Below are 21,536 nucleotides of genomic sequence, written 5' to 3' on the forward strand. Positions count from 1 at the left end.
TTAGCATGCTTGTAATAAAGATAAAACTGATGCAGGGGCGCATGGGTGGTGCAGTTGGTTAAGCAACCGACCCTTGGTTTCGGCTTAGATCTTGATCTCAGGGTCCTGAGATGGAGCCCTGCACTCAGCACAGACTACTTGGGATTCTTTCCCTCTTCCTCTCTCTTCCCCTCTGCCCTTCACCCCAAATATAATCTTTAAAAAAATAAAACTGATGCAGAAGCAAGAAATTACTGAATATTTTTGTCCTTGCCTCTTTTAAACTTTATTTACTCTTTGTGTCCATTAGGACTCTTTCTGTTGTATTTACCCTATGTTAAACTCTTAAGTCAAAGAGAACTCTGCTGCTGTACAGCAAGAAGTCCAGTGGTAGATGGTCTGCAGGCTGGTTTCACCAGGGCACAGATGATGCCACTCCTCTCCTTTTCTTGGTTCAATTTCTCCTGGATTGGCTCAGTTCTCAGGCCCAGCATCCTGGTGGCCTTTGTCCTGGCATGCTGAGCAGAGTCTTTCATTGGCTCTGATCTCGTCATTGGCCCTTCCCCCCTCCACAGTCACTGTAGCAAGGGGAGAGCACCACTGGCTTGCACCTGGACCCCATGCTTCACCCTGAGCCCCATCCAAGTGGGTGGGCTAGGATGGGGGAGTGGTTGTTCATTAGAGCAAAATGGCAGTGTTACAGGCAGGCTGTTGGGTGGCAAATCTTCACACTTTCCTTCTCTCCATCCCTGACTTCACTTCTGCATTTGGTTGCCTATTTTATTCCTCCTCCTTCAGTGTCTTATGGCTCATCTTTCCTTTTATTCTCTTTAACGTATATTTTTTATAGGCTTCTGGAAAAACCAAATGCATTTTAAGGTAGGATCTAAAAAAGAATATTGAGCCTGATAGCTGAGTGGGACAGCTTCCCTTCAGTGATGGCTTTTGTTAAGGAGTGTATGTGGACAAGACAAGTAGATGAGACAAGGAAAAAACCAAAAAGTTAAGCAAAAAGTGAGACTTTGATATGTTTGCTTGTACTCTTATACTTGATCTCACCATTTTGAGCCCTAGTTGGGAAACTGACACTATTGCCTTAACCCTTTAGGAGAGATGCAAGGAGCAGTTCTGAATCCTCTTGTCTTTTGTGGCTTTCAACTAGTTGTCAAACTTTTTTTTTTAATTTTCCTTTTTCAGTGTAAATTTATTTTAATTTGCTTGTCCTTTTGATGGACAGGGTGTGTGTTTTAATCTGCTTAAAACAATTCTGTTTGGTTTTTTTTTATTGCAGTGACTCTCAGATATATTTTAGTAGAATTATTCTGCAGTTGAATAAAATGATCTTTTCCAAGTTGGTAGGAGAATGAATCTTTGTAATTTTGGGAACTTCCTCAAAATCATTTCACTAAAACTTTGGTACCAGCTACTGCCTGCCTGCTTGAAGATAAAATGCAGGCATGTGAGTAGCAGATGAATAATAATGAACCATGTGGGAACAGCTGATCTTGTTAGCTTTGACAGATTGTATTTTTAATCATGGGTCTATGTGCTCATGGTTTGATTTTGATATCGCATACACATTATTCATACGTGTATATGAATACGTAACGTATATGATGAAATGAAATACATCTGTATTTCATGCTGTTTTGCAAAAAAAAAGTTCTGTGAATTCTGGTGTTCTATCACCTTAAATACTGGAAAGCACTACTTTCCAGGGCAATTGAATCCCTGAAAGAATTTCCGGGATGGAATCATGTGACTGATGATCCTTACTGATCAACTGTATGTATTAAAAGGACATGCTCTGGACACAGTAGGTTTGGAACATTATTACATCTGTAATCATAAGCACGTTTGGAATTGATTCCTACTGTTTTTGAAAAGTGCACTTAGCAGGAATCAGGGATGTGCTTGCCTGACCCCCGTGAACTCTGACACAGAGGAGACAGGCCTTTTCACCTGGTTGCCAGGCTCTACCCAGGAAGGCCAGCTGCTTTCCCTGTTTTCATGCATGCATCCTGCCCCTCCTCCACTGTTAACCCATTTATTCATTCATAAGGATGAGTCAGCATCTTCCACATGCTTGTTTCTCACTTCCTCTTTTGGTCTTTGGCTTCCTCTGAGCAGCTTCTTGTGAATGCACATTTGACTAGTAAATTGATTCAGCTTCTTCATTGTGCTACAGTAGTGACCCTGTGAAGGGCCAGCAGCACGCCAGCACAATCTTTTCAGGACTCCTCCATTTAACTTTCACCATCCTTGCACAGTAGAAGTGTTAATCACAGTAGAAGTGTTAATAGCCAAGTCCTTAGTGGATCTTTGGCAGGTGCCCTCCCTGGGGAGCTGCCACTCCCATGTCAGTCATTGTGGAGGTGGGCCCAGAACTTGGAGTCAGAATCCAGAGAGGGAACTGGCCTGCTTCTCTGAGCTCCCCCTCAGTAGGGGTGACTGCACAGGACCCCATTCCTATTCGTCACTTACTGGCCTCCAAGGAGACTTAACTATGCCACGGATGTGGAATATTAATTTATTACAGGGTTTGAACCTGGCAAGAGTCCTCCATAAGCCCATTTAACCACCCCATGGTGCCCTCTGATTTCCCTTCTCCCTGGATCACCTTACATGCTATAACCCTTGCCAGCCCAATCTAAGGCTCCTTATCTCCTTACCTTCTTCCTTTCTTTCTTTCTTTCTTTCTTTCTTTCTTTCTTTCTTTCTTTCTTTCTTTCTTTCTTTCTTTCTTTCTGATAGTCAGAGAGAGAGAGAGAGAGAGAGAGAGAGAGAGAGAGAGAGGCAGAGACACAGGCAGAGGGAGAAGCAGGCTCCATGCACCGAGAGCCCGACGTGGGATTCGATCCCGGGTCTCCAGGATCGCGCCCTGGGCCAAAGGCAGGCGCTAAACCGCTGCACCACCCAGGGATCCCCCTTACCTCCCTTCTTATACACAGATGCACACATGTACCAAGACAGGCAGACATGTAACAGCTTAGCAAAAGTCTGATGCTTGGTTTTATAGTCCTCTATCAGTCATTAAGCCCCAATGAAGATGGTTCTGCCCTGACAATATCAGATGCCCTTTTACCAAAAAGCACCCCTTCGAGTTTAATTATAGAACTGATTATGATGATGCCTAATAAGCAAAAGTTTATTGTGTTCATAGTATTTTTCAAACTTTTCCAAAATGCAGGGCCTGATTGTATTCCACTTTTTTCTAAAGATTTTATTGATTGATTGATTGATTGATTGATTTGAGAGAGAGCACACAAGAAAGCACAAGTGGGAAGAGCAGCAGAGGGAGGGAGAAGCAGGCTCCCCACTAAGCAGGGAACCTGATGTGGGGCTTGATCCCAGGACCCTGGGATCATGACATGAGCCAAAGACAGACATTAACCGACCGAGCCACCCAGGTACCCCATGTATTCCATTTTTGAAAAGGCATAAAGTTGCATGATAATAAGATTTACCCTCCATGATCTTTTTGGCAGCAGATATTCAAAGCCAGGTAGCTTTAGGGAACCACTTCCATAAATCCACTGTGTGGGCTCAGGACCCAAATGACAGCACCCTTCTGGTGACATGTCATTGGTGATTTAAAAGAAACCTTGGGAGCAAGAGTAAATGTTGCGAGTCTGATAAGGATTTTTATCAACCAGAGTGTTAAGTTTGGGATCCATAGATTAGCAAGGAGAAAATGGACTGGAACACTTATGCATTTCACAGAGGATATCTGCAGCCATAAGTACTGATTCTGGGCTACTTAAAACTCCTAAGTTCAGGCTGCTTATCTTTCTTTAAGGGCAGAGAAAACACCCATTACAAATTCTCTCAGGCTGTCTATTGCCTCATTAAGGAACTTGGGGGGGGGTGGCATGAGAGAGGGAGTAGTTCTGCGAATTAAAGTGGAATAGAATGATGAGGTCTGTTTTGAGGCCAAAGTGGGGGAAAAGGCAAGGGTTTTGCTTGTGCGCCTCTGCTACAATACAGAGGACCTTAACACAGACGGATGGTACCCTACAAAATGTAGCCCATAATTCAAGCTGTCAGCTTAATCACACTGTTTCCAGGTAAAGAGAAGGAGCCCTTGTTTCCTGGGTAAAGAGAAGGAGCGTTGTTTGCTGACCCCTGGTCCTCAGCCTGCAGCGGACTGCCCCACTCTGTTGGCCTTTGTGTCACTGTCCCCTCCTTCCCTCCTTTTTGGCATTGTGCTCCCTTCAAGTGGCCCCCTGGAAGGGACCACCCAGGGGGCTATACAATGCTCCCCACCCCCGCCCCCGCCCCCGAGGTAGCCACCAAAACATAGGTTTTGTAAGACAGCCCGTTAAAAGAAAAATACTGTTTAACTATGTATGTGTTTGTCCTTTCTACAACTGTTTTGTGTGGCCAACAAAACCCCATATACAGACTTCACTGTGGCCGCACATACAGCTGTTCCAGCCATCAGGTGTCAGGCTTGAGATAGTTGCTTCCAGTTTATTTTCTCAGGGTACTAATTCTTGATGCAGTTTATATTTACACATTTGGATTTATGGTCAGGATATTTGATATCAAAGCAAACAAATTGCACTGGCTTTATGGAACTCTTATCTGTAGTCTTTGGAGTTGGTGGCTTGGCATTGCTCTTGGATGAAATTTGTCTGTAATGCTACTTAACAAAAGCTAGCAGCCGGGAAATTCGGTTCTCAATAGCCATTTACACCTCTGTAAAAGGATTAGCTCTGGCCAATTGTTACACTGTTTAAATCTTAATTTGCATCTTTATGGAGGTAGAGATTCTAGAGACCTCTCTGATTCTCTGTTGTATTTGTGTACCTATGGGTGGGAGGTCACTGGAGGTTTTCTCTTATTGGTGAAGGTGCTAAATTGCTTCAGGGTGACCAGTAAGCTACACAAATTGAATTAGCATCCCGGGTTGGGTTTTGACTGACAACAGTCGGCTTTGATTCGTTAGTTATATTTTGTAGCAGTTGTGGTCTGAGTGTTTGGTACATGAATGCACACTCTGTTAGTTCTGTTCAAACTTAAGAATCCTTAAGGTCCTTAGGATTTGAAAGGTTCGTTGGAATCAGCCCATGGGAATAAAGTGTAAAAAATCAGAACCCTAACTGGATAAAACGATGTTTATAAAAAGTAATCTTTTCTATCCAGACCATGTGTTCTCAGCCTTTCTTTAAAGATCAAAGCCTTGTTGCCTTTAGGAGGAAGGTGGGTCAGACCAGTGAGGAGGAAGAAGCTGAGATTCCCTGGCCAGTGTTGCTGTAGGCTCTGGGAATTGGAAATAAAAGCCGGTTGAGTTGCCTTTTTCCCACCTTTCTGTGTATGGGTTATTCCTAAATGACATGCTCCTAACCTTTGGACCACCTCTTCGAATGATGCCTTTTCATTGTTGCTCATTTTGAAATACAGATCTCCTTCCCCTAAAATTTTGTTCTGGAAGTGACCCGCTTGGGTGCTTTATGATCCTTTAGTTGCATTAAAAACACAGTACATATATATCATAAAACTTTTTTATTTTTTATTTTATTTTTTAAAACTTTTTAAAAATAACATTAGATTATATAAATGTTGCAAGCCAACTCATTGCCATTTACAGTCAGTGATTACCATACTTTTGTGTGTGTGTGTGATTACCATACTTGAGACTATTGTTCCCTACCTGAAATAAAACCTGAAAGTTGAGCCTGTAGTGCTGCAGCTGCAACACTTAAATTCTGTCCCCAAAAAAGCTAACATCCACAGGAATACTTTCTATATCCCTCAGACAGGATTTTTAAAATATTTTTGTTTAGGTTTTTGTTTTGCCAAAAAGTAATTCTCAGTTTGCAATCCTGAAAGAAAAACCACAGCACCTTTTCTCTTTTCCTCATTTTTTTCAGAAAAACTGTATATTAATTTGAGTGTTCCCATTCACCTGGAATAGGGTTGTTTTCTTTCAAATCATTTCCAAAATTCTACATGACTAAAAAATGAAAGTGAAGCTAAGAAGCAATTACTTTAAATTTGGCCCGCTCAAATTCTATGTATCGTATGCTATAACCCTGTTGGGTAAAATTAAATACACTTCTTTAAAGTTCCATCTGTGTTTCTAATGATTCTTTATCAACCAGCAGGTTTGTCCACTTGCTGGACTTAAGAGAATGGACTAGTGCCGTGTGTTGATGCCAGGCCAGTCCACACATTCCTGTGGAAAGACTGGACCTGGCCTCATCAGACTGAGATCCCTCCAGTGAGAATTATTTTGGTTGGAATGCAAATGAAAGACATAAAAGAAGTTGAGATCTTAAATTCCAAAATAGTCAGTCTTTCCATAACACAGAGACTTTAATCTTTAGCTCCATTGCTTTGAATTCTTAAATAGAGTCATTTGTAGCAAAGGGCTGATGGATATTTTGTTAAGGCCGGGTAAAGCTATTAGAAATGCTCAGCACAGACTAACTCTTCATTTAGCCAGAGAAGCTCCTGAGTTTATCGAAAGTAGACCTAAGCTCTCTGTGCAGAAGAGTCCTTATGGCCCTCTGACTAATCACTTGTTGCTCGGCCCTACCTGGGCTGGTCTAACAACAACCATGTAAAAACATACTGTAGAAATAGGTGGGACATGACTTTCTCTAATCTGAATTTAAATCTTGGCCTGTCATTCAGCACATAGTGTTGTTAAGTATGTCTTCAGTGTTGTGCTGAATGCTACGTGAAATTTAAAGTAAGATAAAAATTCTCAAGTCCAGCTGCTGATTCCAACAAGCTTTTGGTTTTGTAGAGCAGGCTAAGCAGACATGACATAACTAGAGGTCAGTTCCATATGATGTAGGATGCTGTCTATACAGTGAATGCTAAAAGAAGTCAGGGATAAGAAAGAGCCCTGAACCAAACTACTCAGAGAAGTGCCTAGACAAGTGTGAGATGAGCTAGTCTAAGGGAGCCTGACGTTTGGATTGAGCTGGTAGGAAATGAGCAAGGGTCATGTGACTGGACGATCCGATACCCTGAAACACTGGCTCACCATGCAGAAGGGTGGGGGAGCTGCAGTTGGAGACAGCAAGGGGTGCCTTGTCTGTAGAGAATTTATAAACAATAACAAAAAACTGCTTTCTCTTACCACCATTCCTAAGAATGGCAAATATAAAATACTCCTCCCTGAAGGGAAGCTGTTCCCACTGCAACACCCCATACACCCCCTGCCTTGGTATACCAGCATCCCGGAGTTTCTGCTAACTTCTACTGCTATACTGGCATTTTAGAGGAGGTGCACAAACGTCAGGCCATGGTCCTTGTTCTGGAAGTCAGACTAAAGGCGTTCTAAGCTGGAGATTCCACGCTTGCAGACAGGCTGTCTGCCCAGCACTGTATTTAACCTTCTTTTGAATTAATTGTCACATTTGTAAATCTGGGAGATATCATATAAACATAAACTTTGAATTTGTGAATCTCTGGCTTGTCCTGAACTTTTGGAAGATCAGCATCACTGAGGCACCACAGTGGGAGCCGTGACTGACGAGCCCTTGGCTGGTAGCGCCCTTGGCTGGTAGCGTGGCCCCAAGCCTTCAGATCCCCAGCTCCTAGCCCCCACCATGGGCGCTCATGACCTCCACCTCCACCCCCACTGCTGCTCTCACACTTCTGTCTCTTCCCCTGCCAGCTGGAGCACAAGCTCCATCTCCTGGCTGGTTTGGGGCCTTAAGGTTTCTCCCTTCATCAATAGCATCAGCCCAGGGCCACCAGGCTGACCCTCTCTAAAACTGCTTTCAAGAAACCAACCAAAGCTCAGAAATCAGAAAGGTTTATTGCTATTTTCTCACCAGTTTTATATTGAATTTTATTTCCCATTATAGTTGCCGCTTGAACAGCAGGTTTGAACTGCATGGGTCCACTTATATGTGGCTTTTTGTCAATAAATACACTATAGTAAATGTATTTTCTCTTCCTGATGAATTTATTTTTTTTTAAGATTTGTTTATTTATTCATGAGAGACACAGAGAGAGAGGCACACACAGGCAGATGGAGAAGCAAGCTCTCCATGGGAAGCTTGATGCAGGACTTGATCCCAGGACCTCGGGATCACGACCTGAGCCAAAGGCAGATGCTCAACCAGTGAGTCACCCAGGCATCCTTCCTTATGATTTCCTTACTGTCACGTTCTTTTCTCTAGCTTACTTTATTGTAAGAATACAATAGATTACACATATGCAAAATGTGTGTTAAACTATATTATCAATAAGACTTTAGGTCAGCAGTAGGCTATTAGAAAGTAAGTTTGGGGACAGTCAGAAATTATGTATGGGGATACCTAGGTGGCTCAGTCAGTTAAGCATCTGACTCTTGGTTTCTGCTCAGGTCATAGTCTCAGGGCCGAGCCCTCTTGGGGCTCTATGCTCAGTGTGGAGTCTGCCTGAGATTCTCTCTCCCTGCCTCCACCCCTCCTACTGGTGCGTTCTTTGTCTCTCTCTCTCTCTCCCCAATAAATACATCTTTAAAAATAAATAAATAAAATTTATGTATGGATATTTGACTGTATGGGGTGAGGGGGGTTGGTGCCTATAACCCCCGTGTTCTTCAGGAGTTACCTGTACTAATCCTGTCACCACCTGCACCCTGTCTGGCCAAACTTGTCTACTTGCTGATTCCCCACCCCTCTCACTTAGCATTTCCTGTCACCTTTGCTGTGCCACTCCGAAGCTGTCTAAATACTGCCTGGTAGAGGGTCCTCCTCACCATTCCTGATTGTCTGCCCACTGATTCTGAGCTCCCCTTTACATCTCTAAAATTGGCTCATCACTGGCAGACTTATCTCCCCCTTCTTAAGAGCAGGTGTTGGGCAGCCCAGGTGGCTCAGCAGTTTAGCGCCACCTTTGGTCCAGGGTGTGATCCTGGAGACCTGGGATCGAGTCTCACATCGGGCTCCCTGCATGGAGCCTATTTTTCCCTCTGTTTCTCCCTTTGCCTCTGTGTGTGTGTTTGTGTGTGTGTGTGTGTGTGTGTGTGTGTGTGTCTCATGAGTAAATTAAAAAATAAAATCTTTAAAAAAAAAAGAGCAGGTGTAATAATGTGAATTGAGTGGTGGCAAGATAAAGCCTTTTAGGAAGAATTAGGATCTAGATTTTGCCCCAGAAAAGTATTCATAGGTCCTGTCAGTGATATAGGCCAGGAGGCTGGAAGCTTTTTGGCAGCAGAGCTTCAGACTGAAGGTCTCAACCCAGGATCTGGCCCACAGGGACTAAGAATCCAAACTGAGTCTAGACAAGAGATCAGGACTTGGCAAGGAGCTGGGGCACCGACATTGTGTCCCAGAGCCCGGAATAGGTCCCAAATCCAGAGGGTCCATTATTATTTCCTGCCCAGAGTAAAAGCCTGCATCAGAGTAGAGAGATAGCAGAGGAAGGAGGGAGGACTCTGCCTGCTGTTGTCTCTCACCCTCCCATAGGACAGAGCACATCTCCTTTATCCTTGTGCTGTCAGGCACAGGGCTATCAAATGGATCCAGTAACTTAACCGACTATAGAAGTAATTACAAATTAGTAATATTTTGCTAATGTGTTGCTTTAGGAGTTGTTTCATTTTCATTTGGGGTATATATCTAACATTCTCAACTGTGATTGTCTCCTTTGAAGTAGAAATACGTTTTGTTTTTTATATCCTATCCAATAGCTTTTCAGGATCATGCTTTCCATCAAATAGACACTTTTTAAAAGGAAGTTACTAGCCAATCTCTTTGGAGGCTAATGGTGCAATGACAGGCCTAACTAGAAACAGTGGCCAAATTGTCAAACTCTGCCAGTCCCCTGGTAGACTGGAAGTAGATAATGAAGGCTCAAGCCCCCTTCCCACGCCTTCCTGTTCTTACTAAGAGTAAAGAAAATTTTATTGTAGTGGATCTGAATGGAGAAATCATAGTCATTTTTCTGCATTCGGAAATAGAGGACGTAACCTATACTTCAGTCAGCAGTTTGCAATTTCTTAGCAGTGACAATTTAAGTAAATTTCACACAAGTTGTGGAGCTCTAACTTTGTTATGATTGACAATATAAAATTAGCCTTTTCTGCTGTTAAGATTATCTAGCATTCCTATCAGTCAGCTGCAATGTGGAATGAGATTGCACAGCTGTAGATTAAGCAACATTGAAGTCTCCAAAGGGTTAACAGTTACTTCCTCTGATGGATTTAAAACTGCCACATACCCACAAACAAGTTTTTCAAACTGCCCCATTTTACATTTTTGTCGAGAGACAGTCTAGTTGCTGCATTTTTATGTCTAGATTATATTACAGATATATTTCAATAAACCACGAAGAACCGCCATAGATTCTAAAAGCGGGCCGTCTGTGCTTAAATAAACATCTCATGCAGCACCTGTTTTATTTTATAGGCTCTATAATCACAGTGACATTCTGAAAGAAGACCTTGAAGCCTGCAGAGCAGCTGTCCTTCACCAGCTTCCGAGACTCTTACCTGAGGGTAGCAGCGATGAAAAACAAGTCAGGTATTAATCACTGCTGAGGTGGAATGACTATTCTTGCTCCAAGATCCTTACAAATGTAAAGGATCACAGAGTTGCAGACTGCTAGCTCACATGGTTACCACTGGGGTAGATGCTTGCAGTTGTCAATTTAACTTTTTTACAAACTGTATCATTTACTTTTTTGTAAGAGTATTTGTTTCTGTTAATTGGATATATCCACTCAATTCCCTGCTCATAGCAGTGTTTTAAGGGCTTATTTGTGGAGTGTGAGTACAGGTAGCCTTTGACTGGCATATTAGCATACCTTGAGAACAACCCAGTATATGATCCAGGGTAGCCATCGCCTACAGAGATGCATTCCTCAGTATCCAAGGTCATGCTAGTGATGCAGACCTCCAGTCTGTAGGTGTGGTCACTGGACCAGCAGCCTCAACAAGACCTGGGAACTTGTTAGAAATACGTGTTTTGGGGACCCACCTCAGACCTACTGAATCAGGAATCTGGGGGTAGGGTGTGGCCATCTGGATTTTAATAAACCCTTAAGGGAACTCTGTTTCTTCAAGTTTGAGAGCCACTATTCCAAAGATATGCCTTAAATGGCCACAAATCTGGGATAAGACAAAGAGAGAGGGAGTTAATTAAATGTAGGGTAGTTGGCACATATGAACTATATATAACTCATATATTTTCCTAAGTCACTCAGAAATCCATTCCATACTCTCTACCCACCTTTTAGGCAAGCTGGGTTTCTTTTCTTTCATGACTCAAGTTCTGTGGCATTAGGCCACTTACTGAGTTCATAGAATCACAAATGTGTAATGTGCGTAATGGTTTGTCCAGTACTCTCATCTGGCAGGTGCCTAATTTATGTGGCATAAATGTTGCCAGTGTTCTTTGATTTGTATTTTGAGGATTGACTGTTTCCTCTTATAAAAATTTGTCCTACCATTTACTAGCAGAGAACAGATTATTACTCAGACCTGGTCAGCAGATGGGTGTCTGTGAAAGCCTTTCTGCAAGGACCTTCTGTGGCTGAGAGCATGGGAGGGGCTCTTGGGGTCTGCTTATCTTACTTCCAACATCACCTTCTCTAACTTTAGTGCACCAAGTAGGCTGTTTTATGTTCGCGTCTTTCTTTAGAACAGAATTCAGCCTGTCTAGCATGTATTGGATACCATCAAGGCATGAGAAATGAGGATAATGGTCTCTAAAAGGGCCTTATCACAAGAAAACTTGGCCAATTGAATGTTTCCATTTCACAAACCACGATGAGCTTCACAAGTCCTGAGTGTATTTAATTTACCTTCTGTATCTCCACTAGTGATCCCCAAACTATAAGAAATGTTGGAAATGACCTTCCTAGTCAGTAGCTTTTCAGCCTAAAGCAGTAAAGGCAAGAAAATCCACTTCCATGTATTTATCATGTGAAATAAAAAACAGCAGTCTTAAAATACTCCTTTACAAGGTAGTGGAAGAAACTGCCTGGGAGGAATCTTCCTGAGCTCTATAGGTTGATTGGTGCTTTTGTGGTGTAAGGCTCTTTGTCCCTTTTTCTTTCTCACTGCTTTTTATATCTGTTGATATACTATTTGGCATAAACCACAGTTGTGGCATGTGGCATAGGAAGCATATACGCATTTATAATTCTCATACAAACGGACTTGTTAGACTAGATGATTCATTGTTGGACTCTCTTAACCTAGGTTGCCAAACTGATTGTGGGTGAGAAGATATAATATCTACATCTACTAGACTAACGTTTGTTATAGTTTCTCAACATGCATGATGGAGGATTGATTTTCATTATGAAAAGTTGCATTTTATATGACTATTGATCTATAGTTGTGTATAAATCAGCCTTCCCTAAGAAATGATTCTTCTTATAACCAACACAAATTTTAAAATTAATATCTGGAGGCTTCAAGACTGGTTACCACCATCATTTTTTAAAGCTAGATAAAGAAGTCAAGAATGGTTACTAATGTCAGTGTTATGTTCTGTTACAATTAGAATTGTCCCATGTACTGTGACTGGCGATACTATTTAATGCACACTGATTGTCACTGCTTCACTGTCTAACCTTGGAAAAAGTGCCAACTCTTTATAGGACCTGTGAGAGACAAGTAGTCAGGTCTTTAATACATGTTCTTTTTAATGATTTTAACCATGGCATCTGACTCCACCCTGCCGTCCTTGCTCTAACCAGCTCCCTGCACCCCTCAACACCCAGTAGTTCTTGCTGGATACTCCTCTAAGTGAGATATTCCTGTCTGCTTGGTGATCTGCCCTGGACCAAACCAGTCAATTTGATAAACCATTCCAGAAACACATTCAGAGAGAATGATCTGCTTCTGTTCCTTGATTGCTAATGATTCTGGTGTCATTGAAGTCTAAGCCAGGCAGAGTAGGAAGCCTCTAACAAGTTATGAACTCCTTAAAACCCATTGAATAGAACCATGTTTGATGTGGCCAAAGTCCTGCTTCTGCCCCTGACCAAACCATGGCAATGGACATCTGTCTCTTTAATCTCATCTGTAATATAGGACCCCTGCCCCATAGTATACTCTAAAAGATAATGTGAAGACTTCCAAATTCCTGCTCATAAAATGAAGCATCTTAGAAGAAAAAAAGACCAAAACCATTACTATCATCATTATTGATTTAGTGTTCAAAGACCTTCATTTGAAAGAAAGATTTTCTATTAGGTAGGGGACCAAGTCTCTATTGTAGACAATTATGAACCACTAAAATATGATTCATGACATTTGGAGTACTTGATAAAAATTTTTGTTCATCATTGCCTTTGGGAAAACATTTTAACATAAAAACAATTACTTAATAAGTAGTTTTATATGATGAACCATTATGAGACTGTTTTATTTTTTTTCCAGGTGCAACTAATTAATTGTCTCTCTTAGTGGCTATTCTCAAATACAGTTGCCCAATTGTGTTCTCAAACTCATGCTTAAAAATTGAGTCAGCTTTATATTGTTTGAATTACAGTATGTAAAAACCTCTTTATTTTATTCTGCCTGTATTCAGAATGAAAATCAAGGTGTTTATTAATTTGTCTGCATTTAAAACTTTGGTTGGTCAAATTACCAATCTGTTGTAAATCAGTTGTGGTTAAGAAGTTCTGGTACGTTTGTGTTAATTGCAGGTTTCTGATTGGAAGCCATTCCAAACATATGAAATTAATTATAGATTCGAGTCTCATCTTTTGTTATATATATATATTTTTAAAGATTTTATTTATTAGAGAGAAAGAGAGGGCATGAGCAGTGGGGAGGGGCAGAGGGAGAGGGAGAAGCAGGATCCCTGCTGAGCCAGGAGCCAGATCATGACTTGAGCCGGAGGTGACTCTTAACTGACTGAGCCACCCAGGCGCCCCTCTTTTGTTATGTTTTTAATTAGAGGAGTATAACACTTAACTGACATCAAACTTTGTTTTCTCTCTGTAACACCGATATTACAAATTTTCCAAGAAAGTGGGCAAAAGTGGAAAAAAACCTTTTTAAGTTCTTTGTACCACTTTGCGAACTTTCTGATTTGGTGTATATATGTAGAACCATGGGAACACCTCATGCAAAGACAGCCATGGCTCTTGCACTCCTTGCCCAATCGACCCCGAAATAAATCTGCAGGAAAGCCTGGTTTTGTGCTTTAAGTGTTGGCTTAGCTGTTCCAAAGTCACCGATTCTAGATGCTGTAACTCCTTCAGTAGTTCATTTGCTGTTTCACCCTGTGCAAGTTGATTAATGGTTTTGTCCTTTTGTGAAGTTTGTGTAATAATTGTAGGAAACCTTAGCTTATTCTTCATCCCAGGACCTGAAGGATGGTTATAGTTGGTGAGGATATTAGTACCCCGAGTCTTGCCTTGGCTTTGTCTCTGCAGAAATCACGTGTATCAATCACCTGAGAGACTGGTCTCTGATCATTCAGTCCATCCCAACTAATTTAATTAATTTAATTCATCCTAATTCAACTTGTTTTCAAGTTTAAGTCAACCTAGCAAAACATGCTTTCAGACTAGAAACAAAATTGATTTACTCATTATAAGGAATACAACAGCTGAATAGACTAGAATTTGCTCCTGTCCTGTGAATGCATTTTCCCAGTAGGGAAATCTATTGTGAAACCAAATGCAGATGGATGTTCGTTCATTTATATAGAATCAGAACAAAGGAATTGGGTGGCATTAAGACTTCAGTGAAGTCTGGAAGAAACTAAGAAATTCAAGTTGCTGAAGGAGCTCTCTGCCCAACCAGCCAGAAACTTTGGAATCATTCTGGAAAGTTTTTAAAGAGTTTCAAGGATTGCCATGACACATCCTACTTTATGCAACTGTTCGTTAGGTCAAACAAAGATTATAACAATTAAGATGCACTAATAAGGTTCTGAATTATACATAGACTTTTTTCCAAGCATACAGAAAAATAAAAGGAACTGTACAGTGAACATCCCTATATCCACCACCCAGATCTACCATTGACATTTTACTGCACACCACACCCATATCTGTCTGTCTTTCTATCCTTCTGTTTATCTCAATCTCTTATTTTTGTGAATTTACAAGTAAGTTAAGTAAGCAATAGACATTAGCATACTAGGTTTTCTTTTTAACTTTTTATTTTGAAATTTTAAAAAATACACAAAAGTAAATATAATGAAATCCCATGTATTTATCACTGGGATCCACAATTGTCAACATTTTTTTAGTCTTGTATTATCTCTTTTTCTCCTCCACACTCTTCTTGAGTCATTTAAAACAGACGATATGTTTCATTTACAAATACAAATACTTACCTCTCTAATAAATAAGCATTTAATACATAACTGTTTAACAAGATTCCTTATCTAATACCTATTCTTTACCAGTTGTCCTTGATTGTCTCAAAGTCTTTTTACATTTGATTTATTTGAAAAGGATCCAAATGATATTACCCATAAACTGGTGGTTCAACCCAGATACAAGATTATATTCCAGACCAGCTATTTTGGCAAGATGACATTGTAACTATACTTCTGTTACACTTCTGCAGGCAGCACGTGGTGGCTGATTGTTCCACTGTTAGTGGTGCTAGGACTGATCCATGGGTTCAAGTGTTGGCATGCTGATGCCTTTAGTATGGTATTTACCATTATGCAATTTTCACAAAATTATGATCATTTCTTAGATGCAGTCATTAATTTGGATTTACAAAATACTGACTAATTCATTAGTTGGAAGAACTTTGCCCATCAACTACTTGGTAGTTCTGAAATGTGTTTTTTTTTTTAACCATGAAAGTGGGATAAATGATTCTCTCCCTTTACTTACCAATTTTTAGAATGAGTTGTGGCCCTAGCATCCTCCAAAAGTTTGTTGGTTGGTTGGTTATATTTTTAATTGTGGTAAAACACAACAAAAGTTACCATCTTAACGATTTTTTTTAAAAGATTTTATTTGTTCGAGAGAAAGAGAGAGCGCAAATGGGGGGGAGGGACAGAGGGAGGAGACCCTACATGGGGCTTCATCCCAGGACCCTGGGATCCTGACTGGAGCTGAAGGCAGACACTTAACTGAGCCACACAAGAACGTCCTCCCCACCAATCTTAACCATTTTTAAGTGTTCCGTAGCATTAAGTACATTCATATTATTTTGTACCAGATCCCCAGAACTTTCTCATTTTACAAAACTGAAACTCTATACTCATTATTTAACTCTCCATTTCTTCTTCCCTCTAAGCCCCTGGCAAGCACCGATCTGCTCTGTTTCTATGAATTTGACCATTTTAGGTACTTTATGTAAATCAAATCGTGCATTATTTGCCTTTTTGTGACTAGCTTATTTAACTTAGCATGATGTCCTTAAGATTCATGCATGTTGCAGCATGTGACAAGATTTGCTTCCTTTTTAAGGCTGAATCCAAAGGTTTTTATTATTTTAAAAACTTACTTTTTGTTATTTTTCACATGAATTCATGATTTTCCTATATTTGCTGTATATCAGTCCATTGGAGTCATGATTCTTTTTGGTGCTCAAATTGTCTCATCTTGGGCCAGTGGGATTCCCCTCAGGATAGTCTCTGAGGCCTTTTGACATGACTCAGTAGTCTCTGATAGCTTCCTTTGTGATGCCAGGATGTTCCAGGTTCATCTTGTCCATCTCTCCTATGCAAGAGATATACTACATGCCATAGTCTGGGCATATAATTTAGGTACACTTTTCAATTCTTTCCTAATATTATCTTAATGCTTTTTAATTGCAAATAGACTGTAGTAAGAGTCTAATAAGGATAAACTGATGTTATAAATAAAATGTGATTGGTTTCTTTTAACTACACATAAGAGGAACCTGACCATCTACGCTGTGATTTGAAACCAAGGCTACATATTAGAACCACTCTGTGAGCCTTAAAAAAATCCTAATGGGCAGGGCACACCCCAGTCCAGTGTTACTAGATTTTTTAAGCGTGGCACCAGGTACCCCAGAATTTGCAGAGCTCCCTACATGGTTCCAGTAGGCAGCGAAAGTTGAGAATGCTAAAATTTAGTGGTGAAATTATAACCAAAATAAATGAAAAAGAAAGAAAGATAACCTAGACTCTGGAAATTACCTCAGGCCTGAATATATTAGGTTCCATACTTTTCTGGATGAACTGTCCTTTGCTAACTTGAATGTGGTACCTCTAAAAATGAAGGCATCTCGTAAATAACACAATACTGCAAATCTCTATTGTGTCTTCTGTTTCTGTTTTATAGATTTGAACACGCACCAGCAGCAGGCTTGAGGGCACGGTTGGGTCATCATGTTGCCACCTTGAAAGAACATGATAATTCTATCAAAGAAGAGGTAGCTAAACCATCTGAAGTTTTCCCAGTTAAAAACATGAACCAGACAACAAGGGTCAGTAATATTTATTTTTTTTAAATAAAGTTTCAAGTTTATGCAAATGATTCATTTGAGGACATAGTCACATTCTTGACAATGGTTAAAATATCTTTTATTTATTTATTCATTCATTCATTCATTCATTCATTCATTCATTCGAGACAGAGAGAGAGAGAGGCAGAGACATAGGCAGAGGGAGAAGCAGGCTCCATGCAGGGAGCCCGATGTGGGATTCGATCCTGGGACTTCAGAATCATTCCCTGAGCCGAAAGCAGACACTTAACCACTGAGCCACCCAGGTGTCCTAAAATATTTTTTTTAATTTTACATAATAAGTGAGGTTTTATGATTTGTTTGTTTTTACTTTCTGATCTCAGGCCTTTTGCAGTTTTGTGTAGGAATCTCAACTCCTTACACAAAGTTAATTCAGATCCTAGAGGTAACTTCATTAAACATAATGACAACATTTTCCAAGGAACCTAGAAGCATCTTGTAGCATTCTGGTTTTCTTTCTCTACTCCATACTTTAAAAATCCTGAACAGTCATATATGTTAATTCAGCAAATACGTATTGATGCACTTCTATACACAGGTACCAGCCCAAATCCATTGGAGGAAAAGAGATAAATAAAATGTGACATCTTCTGGGGAATGGTATATTGGGATGTGTGCAGTAAGAAAATAGCAAAGAATATGGACCTTCAGATAAAGGAGCCAAGCCATCTAGAGATCCAATGAGGGCAGACTTTACAGTGGTGGGAGTAGAGAAGTGTGAGGTGACCATGAAAAAAGAGACAGGATTTTGACAGTCTAAGAGTGTAGGAGGGTGCATCAGGCAGGAGAGGGCTGTTAGGAGCCAAAGAATAGACCCAGGAAGTAGAGCTGAACTCTGGTCTTCTTGGCTAGAGGGCGGGCTCCAGGCTGGGGGTGATGGATAAAGTCCAAAGTGGCCACAGGCCCTGTGAGCAGCATCCATCCAACCCAAGTAGGGAGTTTGTGTTTGGTTTAGACTCTGGAAAGCCGTCAGCTTTTTAAGCAAAGTGGCACCCGAGGGCATGAAGATGCTAAACAGATGGAGCAGATGGAGCTGATCCCCAAGGAGAACATGAAGGAGGTCCCAAAAGCCAGGTCTAGAGCATGCCCTGTGTAGTCTTCATCATTCTCTAGAAGGCCATATATTCAGAGGTGGCACTCCTCAGTTTAATGACATGTCAGTGTGTCTTGTCTCAAAGTATGTTTTCTCATCTCTATCTGTAATGTAGGGTTTTCTGGCTTGGATCCTTTTTAAGTTTTTATTTTTTATCATGTTCAAAGTCCAAGGATTTGACATGTGCCCCTCCTGGAGGCAAGCCTTGCCACCCCAGGACTGAAGTCAGACACCTCTCTCACTGTGCGGTCCAGAGTCTCTGCCATTGCTCCCTTTCCTGAGCCTTTCAAAGCACCTTCAGTCCTTCCCATGCCCCCTTTCCTTGCCTCTTTAATTAAAAGAGAGGAGGAAGAGGGTTTTTTTTAAGCATTTCAAACATACACACATAGAATGATGTAATGAATTTAACATGCCTACCCAAGTTCATGTGTGTTGTTACCATTACACTGGATTTGTTTCAAACTTCACCTTCTGCTTCCTTCCCCCTACCCCAGCAGTCCCCCCCCACATCACCCTATCCCTCCTCTTCCTCCTCTTACCTGCTTCCTCCCACCTTTCCTTCTTCTGAAACCAACTATTACAAATATAGATACAGCCGCATGTGCCTTTCACAGATCCCCTTTCCCTTATCACAGATAACCTGGGATGTATCCTTCCCACACACATTTGCATTTTACTGCATATTTGTGTGATTCAGTAAAGAAAGAACAATATTGTTTAGGAAAAACAGAACCTGTGTTTCTTAGGTCCATTCCATATCTGTTGATAATTGTAGTTCTTAAGAAGGATTTTTGTTCTCAGGTTTTATTTAGTACTCTTTCATAGCAACATTGTTTCCCATTCATTCCATTCACTACAAATACCTCACATCTTAGCCACATCAAGGGTGAAAGAAATATTGGTCTACTGCCCTTTGCTATCTAATTGTCTCATTATTTAAGTTGTTTATAGTAGAAAACATATTCCAAGTTCAGACAACCAGTTCACTCATAATTTTTCAAATAATAACTCCAGTATTAACGAAAAGGGGGATGCCTGATGAAGAACTTAGAAATCAAATGATATTCTGCCTCCCTTAGTAGATCTTTGGTTCCCTTTTAAATTGTCATGACCTCATCTTCATGACAATAGTGAAAGTTATCAAAAAAGTAATGATGAAGCCTGTCCTTAAAAATAGAAGTAAGCAGGCAGTTTCTGTTAGTTTGGGACTGAAGAAATGTGCAACCCTGAAGAACTGTGTTGCCAAAATGACTTGAGCGTTGTGAACTCTACAATAAAATGCTTGTGTGGGTTCTAGGACTGCTTTGGTTTACACAATCATCTAGTCACAGTTAGCAAAAATCAAGTGTCTCTGAGTCATTTCTCATCATTCATTGAAACAATATACACAGTAAATAGTATAGTATGGGTTAAATATTTCTCCATAGGTAAAAATCATAAAACTAAGAGATTTTCAAAATTTAAGAAAGCTCTACTAGAAATTACTTGGTGAAGAATCTAATGAAGCTCAGAAATATTTACTTTGATCTCTTGGGTAAATGGCTAATTAAACAGCCACATGTAAATGATGTTTACCTGTGGGTCCCTTTGCTGTCAGCTGGAGTCAATCCCGTCTCTTGAGTAAATACATCATTAAAGCCGCCGAAACTCGGATTATGTCCCCTCGAGACCAGATAAGATCCACAGCACCTGCATAACCTATTAGGTAATTACATAATTGAGCTGCATGCTTTTAAATCAGAAAAATTTGTAATTACTCTATGTGGAAAAAAAATGAGTTGGGTGCTTCATTAAAACACAAAGTGCCTTAATACTCCTTTTCTCCTAAGTGATGTCTCTTTCTGCCCGGGAGAACTTCTCCAGGCAAAGCAGAGTGGCTTCTTCATGTCACCCACCGAGAAAGTCAGTCCTGTCCCCCACCACATATGCACCGCCACAGAGACATGTGATTGGTCATAGAAATCCCTTCACCTCTTCCTAAATGATGCACTGTTTTTTTATCTTATCTCTTGAATGCTCATTTGCTGGCCCATCTGAATACTTGCTCATTTCTTTTAATTGCTACATAGATAATCCCCTTTTCTTTCTCTTTTCCCCTTTTTCTCCTATAACTTAGATATAACTTGAGAGCATTCTGCTAAGCTGTGAATAATTACTTCTGATGTGTAAGAGGAAGGTCAGTTAAATCTATATGTTAGGAGAAAATGTTACCTATCTATGGCCATATTCTCTTGCTTTTTTGTATCTGCATTAATAGCACTGATATACATATAGAAGAGAATTTAATTTTACTAAATACTTTCACATTCGTTTTCTGTATTTATACCACCCATCACAGAAATTGGATTCTTAGGGGTAGCATATGTTTTTTTTTAAAAAAACCTAGCAGGAAAAAAAACCTCCAAATTTGGAATATTAAAGTAAAAAAAAAGAATAAAAGAAAGTTGTCTATTGACATTGCAGTGTGTGGTTTTTAATATTTAATATATTGACAAACATGGACTGTACTATTTGTATACAAAGCTTTTCTTCCCCCACTTGTCACAAATGGACTTCATATCATCAGATGTTCTACATCATTTCAAATGGCTGCACAGAGACCCCCATAAAGATATTCCAGTCTCTTTAACCATTCCTGTTGTTGAGGTTTGTTTTTAATTGTTCCTCTAGTAAAAAAAATTGCAAAGAACTTCTGAGCCATTCAATTTTTACAACTGTCCATGCTATTTCGTTATGATGAATTTCTAGATGTGGGATTGTCAGGTCAGAAGGTGTGTATATCTCTCAGGCTGTAGCTAATCTCTGTTACATCTCACCCTGGAAGGGTAATCAGTTATGAGGAATGAATGAAATATTGTTTATTTGAGATTTTTATGAAACTGGATACTATTGACTTTTTTTTTTTTTTGGACACCAAGATTGAGAAATACAAATGACGTCTGATTTTTTCATTCATTTGACCTTTATAGTACAATTGAGGTCAAATTTTCCCCTACCTATTTGTTAGCCATTTGTATTTCTTCTTTAATAATTGGCAGGTTCATGTTCTTTGGTCATTTTTCTATTAGGTTAGTAATCTTT

General features: G+C 40.2%; 1 protein-coding gene across 3 annotated transcripts in view; it reads left to right on the forward strand.

Annotated features, from left to right (window-relative positions):
• KIZ (kizuna centrosomal protein) overlaps positions 1-21,536 on the forward strand; it is a 130,143-nt gene that overhangs the window by 72,199 nt on the left and 36,408 nt on the right. For all 3 annotated transcript variants that reach the window (XM_055345482.1, XM_055345490.1, XM_055345473.1), the window contains 2 exons: positions 10,341-10,454; positions 17,179-17,323. In XM_055345482.1, coding sequence (XP_055201457.1) covers positions 10,341-10,454; positions 17,179-17,323 — 259 coding nt within the window. The remainder of the gene's footprint in view (positions 1-10,340; positions 10,455-17,178; positions 17,324-21,536) is intronic.

This window comes from Nyctereutes procyonoides, unplaced genomic scaffold (assembly GCF_905146905.1).
Source record: "Nyctereutes procyonoides isolate TBG_1078 unplaced genomic scaffold, NYPRO_anot_genome, whole genome shotgun sequence".
NCBI classification, from domain to species: Eukaryota; Metazoa; Chordata; class Mammalia; order Carnivora; family Canidae; genus Nyctereutes; species Nyctereutes procyonoides.